The 21,220-nt window shown below is 41.9% G+C and overlaps 1 protein-coding gene across 4 annotated transcripts in view; it reads right to left on the minus strand.

The window, feature by feature from the left end:
* The window catches only part of MMS19 (MMS19 homolog, cytosolic iron-sulfur assembly component), a 28,203-nt gene that overhangs the window by 5,683 nt on the left and 1,300 nt on the right, over positions 1-21,220 (minus strand). The window contains exons 2-18 of one of the 4 annotated variants that reach the window (XM_037138942.2): positions 14,169-14,217; positions 12,052-12,152; positions 11,158-11,243; positions 10,693-10,767; positions 10,208-10,277; positions 9,713-9,841; positions 9,561-9,622; positions 4,207-4,293; positions 3,710-3,784; positions 3,246-3,323; positions 2,577-2,715; positions 2,169-2,323; positions 1,494-1,572; positions 1,130-1,255; positions 855-936; positions 526-623; positions 272-421 (exon numbers count right to left, since the gene is read on the minus strand). In XM_037138942.2, coding sequence (XP_036994837.2) covers positions 272-421; positions 526-623; positions 855-936; positions 1,130-1,255; positions 1,494-1,572; positions 2,169-2,323; positions 2,577-2,715; positions 3,246-3,323; positions 3,710-3,784; positions 4,207-4,293; positions 9,561-9,622; positions 9,713-9,841; positions 10,208-10,277; positions 10,693-10,767; positions 11,158-11,243; positions 12,052-12,152; positions 14,169-14,217 — 1,641 coding nt within the window. Of the gene's footprint in view, positions 1-271; positions 446-525; positions 627-854; positions 937-1,129; positions 1,256-1,493; positions 1,573-2,168; positions 2,324-2,576; positions 2,716-3,245; positions 3,324-3,709; positions 3,785-4,206; positions 4,294-9,560; positions 9,623-9,712; positions 9,842-10,207; positions 10,278-10,692; positions 10,768-11,157; positions 11,244-12,051; positions 12,153-14,168; positions 14,218-21,220 lie in introns of all 4 variants that reach the window. The other 3 variants (XM_037138940.2, XM_037138939.2, XM_037138941.2) reach the window with 3 other exon arrangements.

Consider the following 21,220-nt stretch of genomic DNA (forward strand, 5'->3'; position numbering starts at 1 on the left):
AATCACGGCCTTAGAGTGGTACTTTTCAATTCTGGCTCCACATGAAAATTAACGGGCACTCTTAATAATTACTGTTGCCCAAGTCCCATCCTTCCACACAGATTGATTTAGTTGGACGAAATGAGGCCCAGGCACTATTTTATTTTGAGAGTTCCCATGTGATTCCTCTGTGCAACCACCACTAGAATTACTGCCTTAGAGGCATCAACTCCAAACCTGACCACAGCTCCCCATTCAGCCCAGCTCCTTGATGTCCAGTCCTGATAGTTACCTTTGTTCATCTGGCACAGATGCTGCAGAAGCAGAGGCAGGGTCTCCTTGACAATGCTGGGATGGGTTGATACAGCTGACAAGGCTTGTAGACAGCGCAGATGCCGGGAGCATTTGGTGGGCCTATCCCCTTTAGCCAAATCCAACTCCCCTGAAAGCAACCCAGGAGACAAGGCTTCACTGGGTGATGACAAGCATGAAGGACCTTGAGCCTCCTCGGGAAGAGGTGGGTCACAGAAGATCAGAGAAACATACCCACACACAGCTCCTCAGCAAGCTTGGGCACTAGGTGACTGCTGAAGGCCACAGGGTAAAGAGTGGTCAGGGTTCCTGATGCTTCCAGTGCTGCCGCCCTGCTGCGAGCACAGGGCAGATGACCATTAGCTGAGGCTTGGCCTGCTATCAGGCAGATTCAGGAATGGTCTCCTGAGGCCACCTTGCTGAAGAGCAGGACTCAAGTACCGGGACAGGGCTTCTTAATGCCAGAGAAAAGAGAATAGTCCCACATCTCCAAGCACCTGGCAGCCAGAGCCCACCACCCCTAGGGAAAGCCATGGGTCGGAAGTCTCGCTCTGGATTCTCACCAACTCTGGGAATCCTCCTCTAGGAAGCTCAGTCTGTAGAGGTGCCCCACTGCCAGCTCCAAGTCCCCAGGAGACAGGAGATCTGTGTCAGAAGGGAACACGAACCACATCTTTCTTTCCCTACAGCCACCACAACCTTCCAAAAGTTCCACCAGAAATCCCCAGTCAACCAGGGTTTTAGTGAGAAAAAAGAGAATTAAGACTTCTTTTCACTTAAGACAGAAAATCATAAGAAAGGGACTAATACCCCTCTCTTTTGTCTCTCTTAAGTGTACCTGGCTGGGCACCTAAGACAGTAAGAGTACGGATGCCAACAAGCTGAAGCTGGGCGTTGGGGTCTGTCAGGGCCGTGAACACCAGTGAGCATAACTGGTCCTTGAAGTCACTCAGAGGCCTTTCACCTGGGGAGAGACAGTCCAGGTCAGAGGAAGCCCCAATTCAGCAGTGATGTTAAAAACAATTCAGGGCAGATTTAAAGAGCTTAATCCATGGAACTTCCAAGTACACTGGGACAAAAATAAACTGGACCATCCATTAAGTGTTTTGGGTTTTTTTATGCTAAAACCTCACAACGACAGGACCACTGTTCTAGATAACTTATCCATGGTACTCTTTGCCTGCTCTGGAAGGTGACCTCACCCTTGTCTTCATAGTTCCATTTCTGGTGTAGCTTCAAGAAACCCAGGATCATTTCAAGGATTGTCCGCCGCTGGTTGCTCTGTAATGTTTTACAGAATATTAGAGTCAAAGAATACAGGGTGGGGCAAAAGTAGGTTTACAGCTGTGAGTACATACAACAGTTCATTCTTGTATTATTATTTATTAATTATTGTATTCTAGACGAACAATTGTAAATCTACTTAAAAAAAAGATTTTACTTATTTTTAGAGTAGGGGAAGGGAGGAAGAGAGGGAGAGAAACATGGATGTGTGAGAGAAATATCAATTGGTTGCCTCTTGCACGCCCCCAACTGGGGACCTGGCCTGCAACCCAGACATGTGTCCTGACCAGGAATCGAACTAACATTCTTTTGGTTCAAGGGACAATGCTCAACCCACTGAGCCACACCAGTCCAGGCTGTGAACCTCCTTTTGCCCCACCCTGTATGTTAAAGGATTTCAGTCCTGCTACTTTGGAAGTAGGGTGAATTATTCTTTTACTAAGTGTCAGGAAGAGTAAACAAGGGAACCAGCAGTAGCTAATAGGAGCAAACCTAAAATATACTGTCTAGGCCTAAGCTCAAGGCTTAGCTCTCTCTGTGAGAAAGTGATCCTAGCAAGGGTCCCTTGTTTTCTCAAGACTGCGCTCCCTTACCTGAGTGTGCTTGTGGAACTGTTCCAGCAGCAAAGGCAGTACGTTGCCGGTGATGTGGTCACAGGCCCGGGCAGATGCACCTGCAGCTGCCTGCAACAGTTTGGCACTGGGCCACACCAGTTTCATGTCCGGTTCACACAGATGGTGCCTGCAGTCTGGAGAGGCAGCGCATCACATACCTGGGAGTAGGCCGAACAATGGCTATGTCCCTGCAGTCCATAAAGGCTGGAGGCTGAGACCTGAGACAGTTTGCTAGCAGTTACCACTGCTGTTCGAAGCAAATTCGAAGTAGGATTCCAGATCCCAAATCATTCAACATGGTAGGGCTACACATGAAAGGTCATTGGCCTTTAAGAAATTTCTCTCTGTTCTGTTCACTCCCTTTTCTGACTTCCATGGCCCCATTACCCTGTAGAATGTTGCTAAGGAAGAAGTCAAGGAGGTCCTCAGCATCAGCCCTCAGCACAGAGCGAGACAAGCACGCAGTCAGGGAGTGGAGGGCCGCCAGGCCCTCGGCCTCCACCCGCTCACTTGCCGTCTGGAACACCTGTCAGGGAGGGATCCCATGGCTACTGAGGTGAGCCTGCACCAAGTGGGACCCCACCCACCCACTACCTATTTTCTTGGGCAGGGGGGAGGTTAAGAACCTTTAAGGCACAGCAATAAAAACTAATGCCTCAAATGAGTGTCTTAACTGGTGTATTCTCACCAAGTCCTTAGTCCCACTGGAATTCATACACATACTTTTTGAGAAACAGAATGCCATACTTGAGCCACCATTGGGATTCCTTATCTTGGGTGTCTTCCTCTCTCCCTCTATTCAGCATGGTGCCATAGGCACCATGACTATGCTCCTTACCATGGACGGACAAGAAGTGGGCACTGTGCAAAGGTGATTAAGGGCCATCACCAGGCAGCTGACCCTCACACAGGGACTCTTTCCCTTGTCATTCAACTAGAAGTATGCCCACTGCTTGTCTGTTGAATGACCAGGCACAGCTCAAGAGAGTGTATTATTTTCCCTAACACCTGACAACTGGGAGTTAACAATAGTGAATCTATCTAAGTAACACTCACCTCTCTGCGGATAGAAACCCAAAGGCTGGGGAGGAAGTCCTTCAGCTCCTTCTGTCCATACACAGTACAGCAAGCATTCTGCCAAAAAAGCTCAGGTATCAACTGTCTACACACTCAGACTTCCTCAGATATGCAGGTACCTCAGCATAATGGCATCTGAAGCCTGGCTCTCAGCAGAAAAATCAGCAAGATTTTGTAATCGTAATACCCAGGGCAAGAAAAATAGGTGTTCGCTCTCACTGATGAAAAACAAGCACTAAGAATGAACTCTGGTCAGCCTTTCCTTGACTGCAACTCAGTTACTACAAAACAACACAGTATGCAGCTGGGACCTTTAGGTCAACATGTAGGTCCAGTTCCTGGTATCCCTCTTTTGAGGCCCAGTGACCCAAAAATCTATAGTCCCTTAGCAACCCAAGTTTGTCTAAAGGCAGCTGGACCCTGGAAGAAGAAAATCCACTCACCAGAGTCTGCAGAGAATCTAGCTTGGCACTCAGAACCTCGGAATCCACCTTCTCAATCAGCAGAGGCAGCAGGAACTGTGGGGGAGACAGAAGAACTGAGTCTGCGACAGGTGGTGCTGCATCCTCACGAAGGCCAACCACAGTCTTTCTGCCACCTGTCCCCAGGGGCAGGTACTATGCCTAGGGGCTATTCTTGAGTCAGGAGTTGTGACTTTAAGCCAACCTTCCTGCCTTCCAGTTACCTGAAAAATAGTTGGCAAATCTATAGACTTTAAAAGATAGCTCTAAATAGGGACTGGATTACTATTTTAAAGGAGATGGAAAAATTTTCTACATGGAATGTCTGAAGATACTTGCCACACAAACCTGAAGACACTTGCAGGACGTCATACCTTAAAGTGTATACTGGATCTTTCTTTCCCTACATGCTTTTACTGTTCTTTATTCAGGGCCTTCTATGAGCTGAAGCTACATACCCTACCCATGGCTAGACCCACCTCAGCAAACCGTGGTGTGGAAGCCAGCACAGCTCGGAGACTCAGGATGAGATCTTCTCTCTGGATACCATAGGGATCATTAGGTGGCTGGAAAAAGGAGGGCAATGGGTCTGTATAGCTCTTTGGACACAGGCTTAAACCTGACAACCGGAGAACAGGGTGATATTTATACCCAGTCTGGCAGAATAGTATGGCATTAAGGCTCCAGCAGGAAGACATGCTCACTCTTATGCATTCCTTGGGAATGTTTGTCTTTGGAGCATTTATTTTCTATGTGACCACAGTTTCTATCTGATCTGTCTTCTCAGAGATAAGCACCATTAACTTTCTGGTGCATTGCTTTCTTTTCTGTGTATATGTATTATTATTATGTGTTAGTGGACACTTGTTTCCCTTTAAAACATACACTTTTAGAAAATGTGACTGTTCTGTACATATAATTTATAATTTATTTTTTCACTTAACATATTAGGAACATTTTTCCATGGCATTAAATTAGTTTTTCATAATATTAGTTTTAGTGGCTGATACTATTCCATTATGTGGTTGAGCCACAATTTATTTAGAAACCCCCCCTTTGATGGACATTTTTATTATTTTTTTTACTCTTATAAAAAGCTGTAATTCTGGCAATATAAAAAAACATTGATGGTTTTTGCATCAAGATGGCAGACTGAAAATGTGCACCACAGTTTCCTTTTCCTTTTTAGAAACCCCATGAAAAATACAGTTACAGGGATTTTCTTTTCTTTTTAAAAGATATCAAGTTAAAGGTTGAAGAGAACAGGGTAAGAGACATTAGCAACAAAATTTTAGAAGCTGAAAAGCAGATGGGTAAGAAGAAAATAGCAGAGCCAAAAACCAGAATCCCCAGCAGGTGTGGGGCAAGCTGAATAACCACCCATATATAGTCCTTGGAAAGCTTAACTGGCAGCACTAGGTACCTCTGGCATTGGGAGTGGGGTTAGAGAAGTGAACTGACCTCCTAGATTGCCTCCCAACTCTCCCCTAATTGCAGCATCTGAAGGTTTAATTCTCTGGAGAGGGTAGGACAGATTTCCAGTCTTGGAAACATATGTGTAGTTGAGAGCCTGGGTGCTGTACCAAAAAAGGAGGTCCAAGTAATGTGGTACTGAGTGCTGAAGTTTTCTAGCCTTTACACCTCATCTGCTTATAGCCAGACCTCTCCTCTAGGTAAATCTAAGGTCTTTTTCTAGAAGAACCTGACACTGGGGGTTCTCCAGACTGTCTATGTAAGCCCTTCTACAGTGAAGCTCACGCTCCACAAGCCCGTTCCATGTGCTCCGAGCTCCCACTTTGATCTTTTTATAACCTGTACTTTGAAACATGTGCAAACTCCTAAGGATTACCAATTATCTGAAGAAAGCCTCTAACCTGGAAATAGAGACCAAAATAAATTGGAGGAAACAAAGATCACATATGTGGGGAGAAGAAATATTTAAAAACAATATATCAATATTTTTAAAAAGGATAAAATAACTCATCTATGAATTAAATAAGAACAGAATGTTGTAACAGCCCTTCTCCCTCCCTAGAAAAAAACACATTCAGAGATTATAAACAACAAAAGGATCTTGGAAATCCAAAGCATGAAGGCAGAAGGAAAAAAAACATCAATAGAAGGGGTTGCAGGGCGATGTGCTTCTTCTGTCCTCAGGTCCATTCCTCAGGCTGACCACTGCAGGCCACATTTCCCAGGCTCCCATATGGGCTTGGGTTCACCCAATGTGAGACGCTTTGGAGAAGAATGCAGTGCAGAAGGGAAAAGTCAGGGTATTTCTTTCCATCCCTCTGATTGCACTGGCACCAGTACCTCCTTCATGGCTGCACTTCTCACTGATACTTCAAGTTTTTATTAAATACTCTCAGGCCCTAGGATCCAGTAACATCAACTCTGTCCTTTGTCCCTCCAGCCTCGGAGTGGTAATTTCTTCCTGCTACTGATAATCTCTGGGTTGCCTCATTTTTGGCTCCTCAGTTCTTTCATCACTTGTATAAACAATTTCTTGCATTATTTCTGTTTTAAATACCAAAGTGGTTTCTGTTTATGGTTTGACCGATAGAAAATATAAAATTGTGCAATTCTCTCATAAAATGACAAAAAAATAGAGGTTGAAAATATGAAAGAAAAGGTAATAGATTCAGAGGTCTAACAAAAGATTAATAGGGGTTTCAAATAAAAGAAATACAGGAATAGAAGAAATAGAGGGGAAGAAACACAAGAAAATTTCTCAGAGCTAAAGGACATGGATTTCTCGATTGGTCGGGCCTACCAAGTATCAAATACAATGCATAAAAACAGACCCATAGTAAGGCATATCACTGTGAAATTTCAGTATATGTGGGCAAAAATCAAACTTAAAAGCTTCCAGAAAGGAGGGGGAAAAGTAAATACAAAGGTGTATGAATCAGAAGGAATTTAGACTTCTCCATGGAACTAAAAATTAGAGGTGAAGAAATGCCTTTAAAATCTTGCAGGGAAAGAATTTTCACTCTTGAATTTTATACCGATGTTATTAGTAAGTGGGAGAAAAGAATGAAGACCTTTTAGATTCACAAAATCTAAAAATTTTTCACTTTTATGTATACTCTCTCAGGAGGCTAACAAAAGACGCACACCACCAAAATGAGGGAGAAAACCTTAAAATAAGACATACATGAACACAGGAAATAGAAAATTTGATCCAAGAGACAGGATAAAGGAATCTCTAGGATGAAGTGAAGGGAGAGTCAGTATTTACTCCGCAACAGGAGTAGAAAGCAACCAGTTGAGATTGTACGGTCAACTTGAGAATAGTTTTTACATTTTTAAATGGTTGAAAAAAATCAAGAATAATAAAACTTGTGACATGAAATTATATGAAACTAAAATTCATATATCCATAAATTAAGTTTAAAAATTTTTTATTCTCTAATTATAGTTTGCTTGCAATATTATTTTGTATTGGTTTTAGGTATATAGCATAGTGGCTAGACAATCACATGCTTTACAAAGTGTACTCCTGATATTTCCATTACCCACCTGGCAATATATATATAGTTATCACAATATTATTGACTCCATAAGTTAAGTTTTATTGCAATAAAACCACTGTACCATATTCCATTGTCTAGGCTGTTTTTGTGTTAGAACAGCAGAATTAAGGAGCTGCAAGAGAGACCAGATGGCATGCAAAGCCTAAAATAAATATTACCTGTCCCTCTATGGAAGTTTGCATCCCTTGCTCTACAGGGAACACACAGGTACAGTGAAAGTCAAGACACCACGCTTACACCATCATGGTCCACTAGGATGATGGCATACGGCCAAAATGCACTGATAAAACCATAAAGAGATATTTCTAACACAAATAGTTCAACACTAAAAGCCAGGTGTCTCTATTTTTTTTTTTTAAGTCCACACCAGAGGACATTATTTTCATTGCTTTTGGAGAGAGTGGAAAGGGGGTCAGGGGGAGAGGGAGGGGCAGGGGGGGGAGAGAGAAAGAGAGAAATATCAATGTGAGAGAGAAACATCAGTGGGTTGCCTCTTGTACATGCCCTGACCAGGGATTGAACCCACAACCTGGGTATGTGCCCTGACCAGGAATTGAACCAGTGACCTTTTTGGCTACAAGACAACACTCCAATTAACTAAGCCACACTGGCCAGGGCAAGGTATCTCTATTTCAATTGACAAGAGGTTTTTGCTCCCCACAGACTGCAGTGCAGAACACACAAAAAGCTGCTAAAAGAGAGAATTTTTTATCATTATCTATAACCTTGTTTCGCCTAGAATATCTCTGAGAAAATATATAGCCTCTTGGGAGCAGTGATTATCTCTTAAGGGAAAATGTGTGGTGGCTGTGAAGAGGTATATAGAGGCTTAATTCATCATCCTTTACATATTGAATCATGCTCCTTTGTATTACCTCTCAAAAAAAAGAAGTGACACACTCTTCCCTGCCCTCAAATTATAAATGCATATATTCCAACAAGTCCACATTTATGAATTTATCCTGTTGTTAGACCCATACATATGTGAAATGATATATGTACAGGGTATGTAAATTGCAGCATTGTTTGTAACAGCAAAAGATTGGCAACCAACCTTAATCCCACAGTTGACTAGTGAAATTAACTAGCTATTTCCATGCAAAGGAATATTACACAGCCATAGAGAATAATGAGCTAATTTATATACTGATACAGAACACTTTCCAAGATATACTGTTATGTGAAAAAGGCAAAGTGCAGGAAATATATATATATGTGCTCCATTTGGGGGTAGAGGGAGACATAAATCACTTGCTTATATGTGAATGAAAAAAAGCTCTGTACAGACATAACTGATAAAAGCAGCTGACAAAGAAAGAAACTTATAGGTAGATTTTTTTCACCTTTTTGGATTTTGAATCATGTGAATGTTTTACCTTCTCAAAACCAAGACAAAATAAAATAAAGCAAAATCGGAGAAGCCTGGCAACCTAACAAAAAGCTTCAAGATTTCAAAGATATAAGTTGAGTTAGAAATAGTGATACTGATTACAAAAGAAATGAAAAGGATTTCAGGAGAGAGGTGGTTCCAAGCAACACAATGTCAACTGGGATAAGCTGGTAAGAAATTCCCTGCGACAAAGATGGCTGTATAACTTTAAAGGCAGTGAGCATCAATACTCAGATACTGTTTGGTATGCTGTGATATAAATCATTTCATTTCTTCCAAGCTACTAATGCTTGCAGTAATGAGACCCTGAGTATATGGGAATACAAGGGAAATTAAGACGCAGAATGATAAGGTCCAAGGGGGTCAGAGCAAACACCTCCTGTACATACTGTGCTGAAATGTGTCTTGTTTTGCCAATTTGTTTCTATTGCCTGAGATGCCCCCCTGGACTCCAGGATCATATCCTAAGCATCTCTCAGAAATCAACTAAAATCCTGTCTATCTTATCTGTGAGGTCAGTTCCTGCCTACTCTAGCTCACACTGAACTGTCTTCTCTGAAAAGCTATAGCATCACTTGTTTTGGTCCATAATCTCATATTGTTAACTTAAATGTTTCAACGTTCAAAGGCAAGAACAATGTTTTACAATCCTGTAGCCCTCAGCACTAAGTACAATGGTAAAGATCTTAAGGATCCCCCTAAACACCTGTTGGATTGAATCGTTCCTCTGATAGCAAGTACTTCTCCACTTTCCAGTTTACTAACGTGTAAGTACCTAAGGATGGGGATTTTCTCTTGTTCACTGCTGTACCCTCAATGACTAGAACTGGGACTGGCGGAGAGCAGGTGCTCAATGAATATTTAAATAAATGAATGAATGAACAAAGGAATAAAAGATGCTACTTACAGGGGTAAAATCAATAGGGAAATAACAGGATGTCACTTCAAACAACTCCTCCACAAAGGGTCCTAAAGTAACAGAGAAAGAATAAGGTTGAATTAGTAAGCTTCACTCATTTGACAAGCCTCGATGAACTAATTCAAGGCCACAGGATATACCCAGGTTATAGTCCCTGGAGATGAGGTCATGGACAATTCGGAAGGCCACTAGAAGATTCCGGGGATCCTTTTCACCATCCATCACTTGGATGAAGCCAAAGGTGAAGTCAGCTCCTAGACCCTTCAGCTCTGGGAAAGAGAACAAGGTCACTACTGTCCCATGCAGTAGAAAGTTGGGCTTTCTTCTGGCCAATGTTCTCCCATTATCACTGCCTCCCCTTTCCTGCCTCCCAGAGAGGACCCTTTTCCCCCCTCCTCAGCGAAGGAGAGATGTGCAACAATATATAACTGTTACAGAGGTAAGAATTTAAACATCAGCCCAAATTCTACCCTTCCTTTACTTTATCAGGGAGTGAGTAGACCCCAGATTCCCGTTATCATTCTCTCAGCATATTAGCTCTTCTATATAATCCTCAAGCTCAAATGCGTCTGGTATTGGAGGACATAAAACGATGTGCTCAATCTTCAGATTTCCCAGAGAGACCTGCCTCTTACCTTCTTCCCGAGTTTGCATAAAGTTGGTGATAATACTGTAGACTGTGTGCCGGTCCACCTGTGGCAAGGACTTGGAGGTGGGAGAGACGAGAAGTAAGTAAAGAGAGTGCTCAAAGAATAACTCAGCTGACAAAACTACCTCCTGCTTTACAATCTCTAAGAAGGCAGTACTCTTTATACCAGTATAAGATGAACCTGAGGAAAGGCAGAGAAAAGACATGGCTATTAGCCCAGCACTACAGCAGTGGGGCCCGTAACAAAACCTGTCTGCTGTCTGCCTTACTTTCTTTAGGTGTAAGAAAACACAGGACAGACAGAATGGCATGCCTCCCTCTTCTTACACCAAGGAACAGCTTACAAACATGGTCAGAGACCTGAAACAGTAAGAACTTCGAGGGCAAATTTTTTTTTTTTTTTTTTTTGCTATCTAAGTCTGGTTATGTGAAAGGCTGAGAGAAAATATCAAAGTGACTGTTACCACTCACCTGCACATGCACTTCCTGAAAGATGGCTTTAAGCACAGAGACAGCCAGCCCTGGGGGCAGGGCCACACACAGGCTCTGGGGAAGAAGAGGAGACAAGTGAGCACCCAGGAAATTCCAGCATGGTCTTCAAGGTACAACCCTAAGGCCTAATTAGCTATAGTGGGAATCACAACACCCATGTTCAGCAAGAAGTGAAAAACATGGTCCCTTTTCTCAAGTTGATTAGTTCTTTGCCATACCTTCCAGGCTGGCTCTGAATTCCAGTCTCCAAAGGATCCTTTTACTTTCTTTCTAAAGTAAAACGGACTGAAAACAGAAGTGAGGCTGGCTGACATTAGCTTAGTCACACATTTGGGCTTCTGCTCCTTGAAGCAGCACTAGAAGCCTCACCCCCAAAGGGCAAAGGGGGAATTCACTGGAAAGGGGCTCCTGCAAATATGGTGTGTAATGAAAAACAAGACTCACAAGTGCCCTCAAACCCCGCAGGACAGATGGGATCACAAGATGATGGTCCTTCAGCCTGTTCTCATAGAATAGGATCAGGTGTACCACTGCACAAACCAGAAATTCAGCCATTAGTTCACACAGGCTGGAGGAGGGCTCACCAGATTTGTTCCTTCCCAGAGTTTCTGAGGGCTGATATTGCTTGAGCTTCACTACAAATTTTCTCCTTCACCAAGAAGTATGTCCCATGCCCTCCCATTTGAGGATGCCTTGATTAGACAGGAAAACAGGTGAGTATCTTTTATTATCCACTCTCACAAAAGTCTACCATCAAACCCACTCTCAAATCCAGAACTGTCTTTCCATAGAACTGGGGCTGGCAAACTTTCTCAAAGGGCCGTGTAATAAATACTTCAGGCTTGCAGGACATTTATGTGTCACAACTTTTCAACTCTGCTTAACTTGGCCATTGTTACTAAATACAGCGCAAATAATAGGTAAACAAATGGGTGTGGTTATACGCTGATAAATAACCTTATTTATAAAAACAGGCTGCAGTTTGCCTACACCTGCTATAGAAGATAAATAAGTTGCTGGTTTTTTTCCTTATGACTTCAAAGCACTTTGACATTTCATTACTTTTCCACTCCAACTATGAGACATTACTTAGTCCATTTTATAGAGGGGAGGATACTGAAGAAAAAAAACCTGTCTAAAATCCAAGACTGTCTTGTCTTTTGTTTCAATTCTTATCATTTCTGTGACATATGCCAGTGAGGAATGAAGACCCTGAATTAGTAGTTCACAAATCCCTCCCTCCCTCCCTCCTTCCCTGTAAGGTTGGTTTGAACAGACAAGCAAGGCCTTGCTTGGCTCAGCAATCCAGGGAGACACCCCTCCTAGTGATGCCAGTACCTTCCTTCTCCAGGAGCAAGGGGTGACACTGGAGTAGCACCTGTGACAAAAGCTGGATTCCTCGTGCCCGAGTTCGGGGTTCTGGATTCTCTAGAGAAGACCTGGAAGGAAGTAGGATAGAGACAGCCTGACATTATCCAGTTCAAACTTCTAAGGAGGTGAATATTTTGCAATTAATTAAACTCAGCCTCTGGGCATGGAAACCAGCAGAGGAAGGTGTTCTGGAGGTGCTTAGCATAACAAATAACAGTAAGGCCAGAGCCTAAAGGGCCAATCCCCAGATGATCTGGCATCATTAGAAGGACATGTGATGCCACAGCCACCAGAAGTGTTCATCTACATACAGGCAGTTACTGGGCACTGGGCTTACGCTTTCTCCCCAGTGGTACAATTGTGACAGTGACATTCCTCTGAAATACAGCTTAGCAGCTACCCACAGGGTTCAGGAGATGATTGGCAGCTGCAGTTATCAAAATAGGGGAAGAATAAATTATTACTGCTCAAGAAAAAAAGTTGAGCACACCCACCAGGATCTTGGTGGGAGGGGAACCCCAACAACTTTATAACTGGAAGTTTACAAAGTAATGGCCAAAATAAAGGTGTTAACTATTTAGAATTACTTACTAATATGTAAGGACCTGAACTGAGATGAGGAAGTGAATTATTGTCAACATAGCTCTATAAAGTTTACATTTAAATATACTAGAAGAAAGGAATCTAAGCCAGCAACTATAGGAAGTAGAGGATTTCTGAGGGAGACTTGGCCGGGATATTTCAGTGAGACCTCAAGGATGAGGGTATCTGTATCTAGGGGTAAAGGGGGAAAAAATTACATCTCTCTTAACAGGATCCCTAGGGTAGGACCTTATAGAAAGGTCCCTGCTAAGGAGTAGAAAATTGTGCATTTAAAAATAAACCAAGGCATGCAAGTGCTCAGAGAAGCATTATTCAGAATAGCCAAAATGTGGAAACACCTAAATATCTGTTTTATCAACAGATAAGCGGTTAAACAAAATAACAAAATGTGGCATATCCATGCAACAGAATATTATTCGGCAAGAAGTGAAAACCTGACATGCGCTACAGCAGGGATGAACTCTTCATGAAAGCATTGTGCTATGTGAAAGAAACCAGATAGAAAAGGCCACATGGGATATGATTCCATCTAATGTGAAATGTAGAACAGGAAAATCCACAGAGGCAGAAAACAGATTTGTGGTTGCCAGGGGCCAGGAAGGGGAGGGGATGAGAGTGACTGCTAGTGGGCATGGGGTTTCTTTTTTGGGATAATGAAGATGTTCTAAAATTGACTGTGGTAAGGGTTGCACAGATATGTGAACACACGTTTTTAAATGGTGAACGTTATAAGTGAATTATATTTCAATAAAGGTGTTATTTTTTTAAAAAATGGACGAAGCCCAGAATAATAAGCAGAAAGGTCAAATGGTTGCTTATGTAGGAGAAATGCATAATGGTGACTTATTCCCCCCACCGTTTTCTACTTTTCTATTTTAGAGGATATGGCCATGACTATTAACAGTCTTTGCTAAGAGTTGTCAATTAATTGGTCTACCAAGTATGAAATATGAGGGAAGCAGGCTACAAGCACATACTTCCTCTGGTGCTCAGAATATCTTGCTGTAATGCTGGTCTTTCAGCTGTTTTCCCAAACCTTTTCCTATAGTGGGGGGTCTGGGGCAAGGCCCTGGCAATTGCCCAGGCAGGACCCAAGGCGTCCTGAGTCAGATCCAGGATGCCTAGAATCCCACTGGGGGCAGGTGGGTCTGAAGAAGCACAGGAGGAACCCTGGCTCTAATTAAATGATAGTTGATGGCCTTCAACCACCCACCTCACTTCAAATCTGTGGGCTGATCCAGGAGCTGGTATGGCCCCCAGGCTGTGTGTTCCCAACACTTCCTTAGGAGTCTTAGGTGGCGCAAAACTGTTTTCAGGAGAAACACAGGCTTAGCCTGAGGTACTGATGAGGGGGTGGGGATGGGGTGGCCTACTGTAGTAGAAAGTCAGTACCAATTAGTTCCAGGAAAGCAGCAGTATACAAAACAACTTTTTGAGGCTGGGCTAGAGAAGCACATTCTAGAGCAGAGGCTCTTTCTTACCCAAGGGCTTCCACCACTTGTAACACTGTATAGCTTCCAGATTTCACATCTAGAGGAAACAAAAGAAAAGAAAGATGAAAAAGCAAAAACAAAACCCCACCTCAGGGTTCAATTGCTCTCATAGCAATGTTACCTGCCTTATCTAGGTTTGCACTGGGAGGCCCACTGTGTTTCCCAAGAGCAAACTGCTCCCCACTCCCCCTTCCCCCCTCCCCGCCCTAGAAGCTTTACTCTTAACACTTCGCATATGCAGCTTCCAGTATAAAAATTGAAAAGTAACTATATCATTTGTAGATTATACATGTATATGACCACATATAGAAAACAGGAGAGAAAAGCTAAAAAAATATTACAAATAATTTGTTAGGGTGGCTGGGTAGAAAATTAATATTATGAAATAAAAACCTTCTCACACATACACACACACGCACACACACATGCCTGTAAAATAATATAAAGGAAAAAAGATACTATTTACAATAGCCCCCCCCAAAAAATAAAGAAAAATATTTGGATATAAGCTTAAAAAATGTGAAAACTTAAACCATCGAGGACCACAAAAGAAACCTCAAGTAGAAAGTACAAATAAATAGCCCTGGCTGGTGTAGCTCAGTGGATTGAGCACAGGCCTGCGAACCAAAGGATCACAGTTCGATTTCCAATCAGGGCACATGCCTGGGTTGCAGGCCAGTTCCCAGCAGGGGACGCATGAGAGGCAACCATACATTGATATTTCTCTCCCTCTCTCCTTCCCTTCTCCTCTAAAGATAAATAAATAAAATCTTAAAAAAAAAAAAGGAAAGTACAAATAAATAAATACACATATACACTTCTGAAATACACATTTCAGAAGTAGGCAAATTCTGAAAAAGAGTAATGGGGAAGGAAGGGAAGTAAGACCTTCAAGATATTAAAAGATTGTTATACTTTTGAATATACTTGTAAATTTCCATAATAGAAGTAAAAAAATCCAACCAGTGTAATATGAGTTCATATTCAATGAAATCAATGGTACAGAAATAGAGAGTCCAGAAAGTGCCCTGACCAGTGTGGCTCAGGGGTTGGGTGTCTTCCCCCAAAGCAAAAGGTCACCAGTTCATTTCCTCAGCAGTGCACACGCCTGGGTTGCAGGTCAGGTCCCCAGGAGGGGGCGCACAAGAGGCAACCACACACTGATGTTTCTCTCCCTCTTTCTCCCTCCCTTCTCCTCTCTAAAAATAAATAAATAAAATCTTTATTAGAAAAGCAAAAAAAAAAAATCTTTAAAGAAAACAAAAAACATACCTTGAGTAACCAACATCCCAATCAAGATACAGAATATTTCTATCACCTGAGAAAGTTCCCTCATGCCCCTATTAATCAATTTCCATTTATAGAGGTTGCCTCAAATTTTATAAATGAAAAAAATTTCTTCAGCATTCAGCATACATCATTAAGATACTTGCTGCTGATTTCCCTGTGGGAGCCACCAGGTTGAGAGGAGCGTGACCTTCTCCTCTCCCCACCATGGCATGTGCTCATGTGCTCATCCACTGGATGTGTGCTCATCCAGTGTACTGCAAAAAGGGGAGTCATCTGGCAAAAGCATCACTTTGCCTGCTGTGTTCAAGATCCCCATTCGACCAGTATTATGAACTTTGTTCACACCAACTTCAGCAAAAACAAGAGACAGAGCTATGCTGTCTGTGAAATGGCAGGTCATCAAATCAGAGCTGAGTCTTGGGGTGCTGGCAGAGCTGGGGCTTAAATTCCCAGAGTTTGGGGTGGTGGGGCTCATGGTTCTGGCCAGGATGCTTTTGGAAATATGGGTTGTGAGGGTCACACGTCTGCACCAACCAAAAACTGGTGCCCTTTGCATTACAGATGTGATGCGCCACCAGCTCTGCCCTGGCTGCCTCCCCCTGGTACCAGTGTTGGTCCTGTCTAAAGATCACTGCATTGAGGAGGTTCTTGAAATTCTTTGGGTGTGAAGGTACAGTTGAAGGCTACAAAAACAAAAAGGAGGCTATTTTGCTTCTTAAGAAATCTAAGGCCTGGAATAGTATGAAGAAGGTCTATGCCTCTCAGCAAATGAGAGATGTCAAAGGCACAATAAGAAACCACCATGGTATCTAGCACAGGGGACCTTGCATCATCTATAACCAGGACAGTTATATCATCAAAGCCTTCAAAAACATCCCTGGAATTACTCTGCACAATGGAAGCAAACTGAACATTTTGAAATATGCTCCCGGTGGGCATGTGGGCTGTTTCTGCACTTGCATTCAAAGTGCTTTCCGTAAGTTGGGTGATCTGTATGGCACTTGGCATAGAGCTGCTTCTACAACTTCCCATGCAAAAGATGCCCGATACAGACCTGAACACACTGAAAAGCCCAGAGATCCAAAAAGCCCTCCAGCTCCACGCAAGAAGATTCATCACAGAGTCCTGAAGGAGAAGCCACTGAAAAGCCTGAGAATCTTGTTGAAGTTACACCCACATGCAAAGACCACGTGCTAAAACACCATTCTTTGCCAGACCAAGAACCACAAACTCTAGGATGGATAATAAAGCAGCAGCACTAGAAGCTAAATTAGATGAGAAGGGGGTTCCAGGCAAGAAGCCTGTGGTAGGGAAGAAAGGAAAGAAGGCTGTTGGCCTTAAGAAGCAGAAGATGCCTTTGGTGCATAAAAAGGCTGCAGTTACCAAGACTCCAGCAGCGGAGAAGCAGCCCGCAGAAGAAACCTACCACAGAAGAAGCCTGTGACATAAGCTTAAATGTGTTCATTTCGTAAAGGTCAAATCACTCTCGACAGCTGATTTTTTAAAACAAAACAAAATAAAACAAAACAAAACTGATCAAAGGCAATAAGAAGAGAAAAAAGAAGCAGCTTTATCATTACAAAGATCCATCCATTTGCCTTGAATCCCAGCACTTGAGTGAACTCTCCCGGCAGAGCCCTGTAGTCTTCATACCTTTCACAAGGATCCCATCTTGAATTAAATGCAGAACAAATATAAAAAGTGAAGTACAAAAGTAATATAAAATTAGGAAAAATGGAACTATTATTTACATTAGCTTTATAGCTATCACATTATAGTAAATAAGAGTAAGGAAAACCATGAGTAAGGTGACAAAAAACTAGAACAGTACTTTGAGGATGTTTTCAACAATGGTGACTAAATTTAACACCTTATTCTAGTTCTGCTGAGTCTAGAAATGTCTTTCAAATATGACTCCTTTTCATCCCTATGACCAGACTATATAGCAACAGATTTCAAAATAGCCCTCCACTTTTTTGTGTGATGAAGATGTTCTGGAATTTGTAGACAGTGGTGATGGAGGCAGAACACTGTGAATATACTAAAAGCTAATTAGTTGTGCACTTAAAATGATTAAAGTGGGGAATTTTACCTCAATTAAAATTAAAAACCCTTTTAATCCATCCGTATTGTATCTAGAATTACCTCCCTATCCCGAACATGCATAATTCCTTTGCTCCTATTGCCTAAGACTTAACTTCTTGGGACTTGAAGTCCTTCACAGTGTGGTCCCCAAATCCCCTCTGCCTTACCTTTCACTGTGACTCCCATCATTCAGTCACATGAAATCCCAGTATGTCAAATTCTTCCATATCCTTAATCCTATAAATATCCCCTGAATTTGCAACGCTTCTTACCTGCCCTTGTCAATCAGAGTAACTTCAATTCTTTAAGATCCAGCTCCAATGTCAACTCTTGTGAAACCTTCCTTGATTCCCAAAACAGAATTACTCCCTCTTCTGTTTTCTCCATAATTGTTGTACGTGTTTGTTTTCATTTATTTGTAAAGCATTTATTGAATGCCTATTGTAAGTCAGGTATGGTGTTAGGGGGCAGAGGTAGAAATATAGACAGAGCTTTTAATAAAGAGCCTGGTCTATTAAGGCAGAAAGACATCTAAAGCAATCATAGTGTAACAAGTTCAGTATTACCATGGTGATACAGAGACCGGGTTAACATAAGAAAAGAGTAAAAAATTCTTGGGTTTATGGACCATTGCTCACTAACTTTAACTGAGTCAATTCTCTTAACACTATAAATTCCCCCCAAATGAAAAATATCTGGAAGTGCCGTTAATTACGTACTTGGACTCCTGGGATGAAAGAAGCTAATAAACAGTTAATTTAACTAGGGTACCCTCACTGGCATTAAGGAAAATAAGTCAAAGTTCCTTTCCCTAAGTTTTTCCAATGAGCCCAAGACTTGCTCTCTAAAAATGGACCTATTAGTACCTCCTAACTACCCACACTTTCCTCAGCAGGGCACCAGTTTGTGTGGGGACTGTTGTCAAAGGAGTATTTATATGGGACTGACACAGAATGCACAATCAGACCTCTGTCTGATGGAACTGCAGCCACTTGAGAGTCTGGAGCGGCAGCCAAGGGATGGGGGCAGTGGGGGCAGGTCTGGTATGTGAAGGAGCAGGAGAAAGAAAAATCCCAATCAGGACTCAGTTCCAATTAAGCTCTCCAACTGTCCTTTCTGCTGAGGATGTCACATATGTCTCAGAACTATTGTTCACTGTTTTTTAATAATCTAACAATATTCTGATTCAGGAATACTGGTCTTCTCAAAGAATCACAAATGTGGGACAGTACAATATAATAAAGACTGAAATTAAGAAAAATCCAAATAAGAAAATTTATATCCATCACCTGTAAATTCAACATGTTCAAAAATCACTCTTCAAAACCAGCTCCATTCCCAATTCCATTTTTTTGAACAAAAAAAAACTTCTCCTTTGCTCATTCTCAGGCTCAAAAACTTGGGGTCATCACAAGTTCTCCCTCTCTGTCAAGCCCTACAACTAGTTAGGCCTCAAATTCCACAAATTCTCCCTTTTCCTATTTCCATTAACTTAGGTAGTTTTTTTTTTACAGCACATCTACTTATGAGGGAGGCCCCCCCCCAAAAAAAAAACCCCAGGAATTATCTTCTGGAGGGCAGGCCTCTTGTAGTACAGGCTTCCCCAGCTAGATGAGTGTTCTAGGAACCCATCTATATCAGTATACCAGTTGGCATTGCTGTGAGAGGCTGTACTCGACTTCAGTAAAATTTTTTGAAGACACTTTCGATGTATTTATCCATTTCATGATAATATATCTGCCCACACAGCACTTTTAAGTGGTCAGCAGTTTTTGACCAAAAATGGCATGACCCCCATGCCCCACCCTCCCTATCACTTGATCTCACCCCCAGCAAGTGACTCTTCCCTCTCTAGGAAAAAAGCCCTCAAAGGAAATCAGTTACTAATGGGGAAGAGGTGGAACGGCAGAAGCACTAAAAGGCATCAAAACTGATGAGTTCTAAAACCATTCTGAGCAGTGGAAAAAAAAACCTCTCGATGGGTGTATTGAATCAAATGGAGAGTACTTTGAAGGTGACTGAAGTTTAAACATGTAAACATATGAGGGGTCCTCCCTCATATGCCAGTCTCCAGGTAACTCTGGTGGTAGGAATAGGAGGGTAAGACGTGGAGATGTGTACAGAAATAGCTACTTAAGCATGTCTGCTAATAAATATACGAGTGGTTGAGAAGTAAGTACCACGGAGATTATGAAGTGTGAGATGATGTCTGGCTGGAGTACTCAGGAAACTCTTAGGGGGTAGTCAGTGAGCACTCAAACTGGGCCTCCACTGCTAGGTCTAACTTTGATTAGACAGAGCTAGTGGAGGGAACTGGGAAGGAAAGCACTCAGGGAATAGCAAATCAAGGTGGCTGCATGGAACTAAAGGTCCAGGAGAGGACTGGTGAGAGTAAAGACTGGGGCCAGGTAGTGGCAGCCCCAGAATGCCTGGCTGAGAAGCCTTTAACCCTTAGACTGCCAGAACATTTCTCTTCCATTGCTTACACCTTTGTATTTGACACTTTCATCAGAACCCAGGTAAAGAACAAAGTTGGTAGTGGCTGAATTTGTGATCAGAGGGTGTTCCTTCTGCGTCTATAACTTGTTGGTGAGGCTGCTGCTGTAGTATGGCTGAATAGATGCTGGTTTCTTCGCATCTTCGCACTGACAAAGCTTGATTTGGGATGGAGGATTAGAAAGCACATTTGATTCTCAGGACACTTCAAAACTGTCAGTCTTCAACAACCTTAACTAAAGCTGTGATCTAGGACTGAGAATATCAATTTAATCTTTCTCAAATTAACTTTCATTATATGACTCCCTTGCTCAAGGATCTACAATGACTCCTATTACCTACAATAGATCATTTACATCCCTCTGCCTGCAATCCAAGGTTATACATAATCCAACCCCACCAAACCTTTCAACCTCATGTTACTACCCGTTACTCATCTGTTACTACCAACCTCCTTTCTTGGAAGAGTTAAATTACAACAGGGCTGGTGTTACAGCCTTACCTGAGCTGAATTAAATTTAAACTATACAATAACTTAGGCCATTTACTTCAGGCAAACAAATATAAATTTTACAAAGATATTTATAAGAAATGGCATTCCTTATTCGTGTCTTGTGTTCTGAATTTGAAAGATTCAAAATTATTGTGCTCATAATATATAAATGTGAAAGAATAGTTCACATTTGTATCAGTGAAATAACACTGATTTGTATCATTTGTTCACATTTGAATCAGTGAAATAACACTGATTTAGCAATGTTCTTTATCTTGGTAGGGGTAGGTATACACATTTTTCAAAATTAGTAAACATACACTTAAAATTTGTACACTTAATGGGATATAAATTCTACACCAAAATAAACTGTAAACAAATCTAGTTAATAATATGACAGCAAAATATTTAGGGGGAAGTTTACTGATAGCCACAATTTAAATGGATGGATAAATATGTGATACAGCAAGTGATATTAAAATGGTAGGCTCTAGATGGTGTGTATGTGGGTTTCTTATGAAATTCTTTAGACTTTGCAGTAAGTTTGAAAATTTTCATAAAACACTGGGGAAAATGACATTGGTAATGCAGTGTACTTGATCACTATAAGCACTGATAAAACACTATACTTCCTGATGCTGTAAGAAGTTAAACTTAAAAAAAAAAAAGGTAAACT

The sequence above is a fragment of the Artibeus jamaicensis genome, unplaced genomic scaffold (genome assembly GCF_021234435.1).
Source record: "Artibeus jamaicensis isolate MK-2021 breed Jamaican fruit bat unplaced genomic scaffold, CSHL_Jam_final contig_252, whole genome shotgun sequence".
In the NCBI taxonomy this organism is placed as follows: domain Eukaryota; kingdom Metazoa; phylum Chordata; class Mammalia; order Chiroptera; family Phyllostomidae; genus Artibeus; species Artibeus jamaicensis.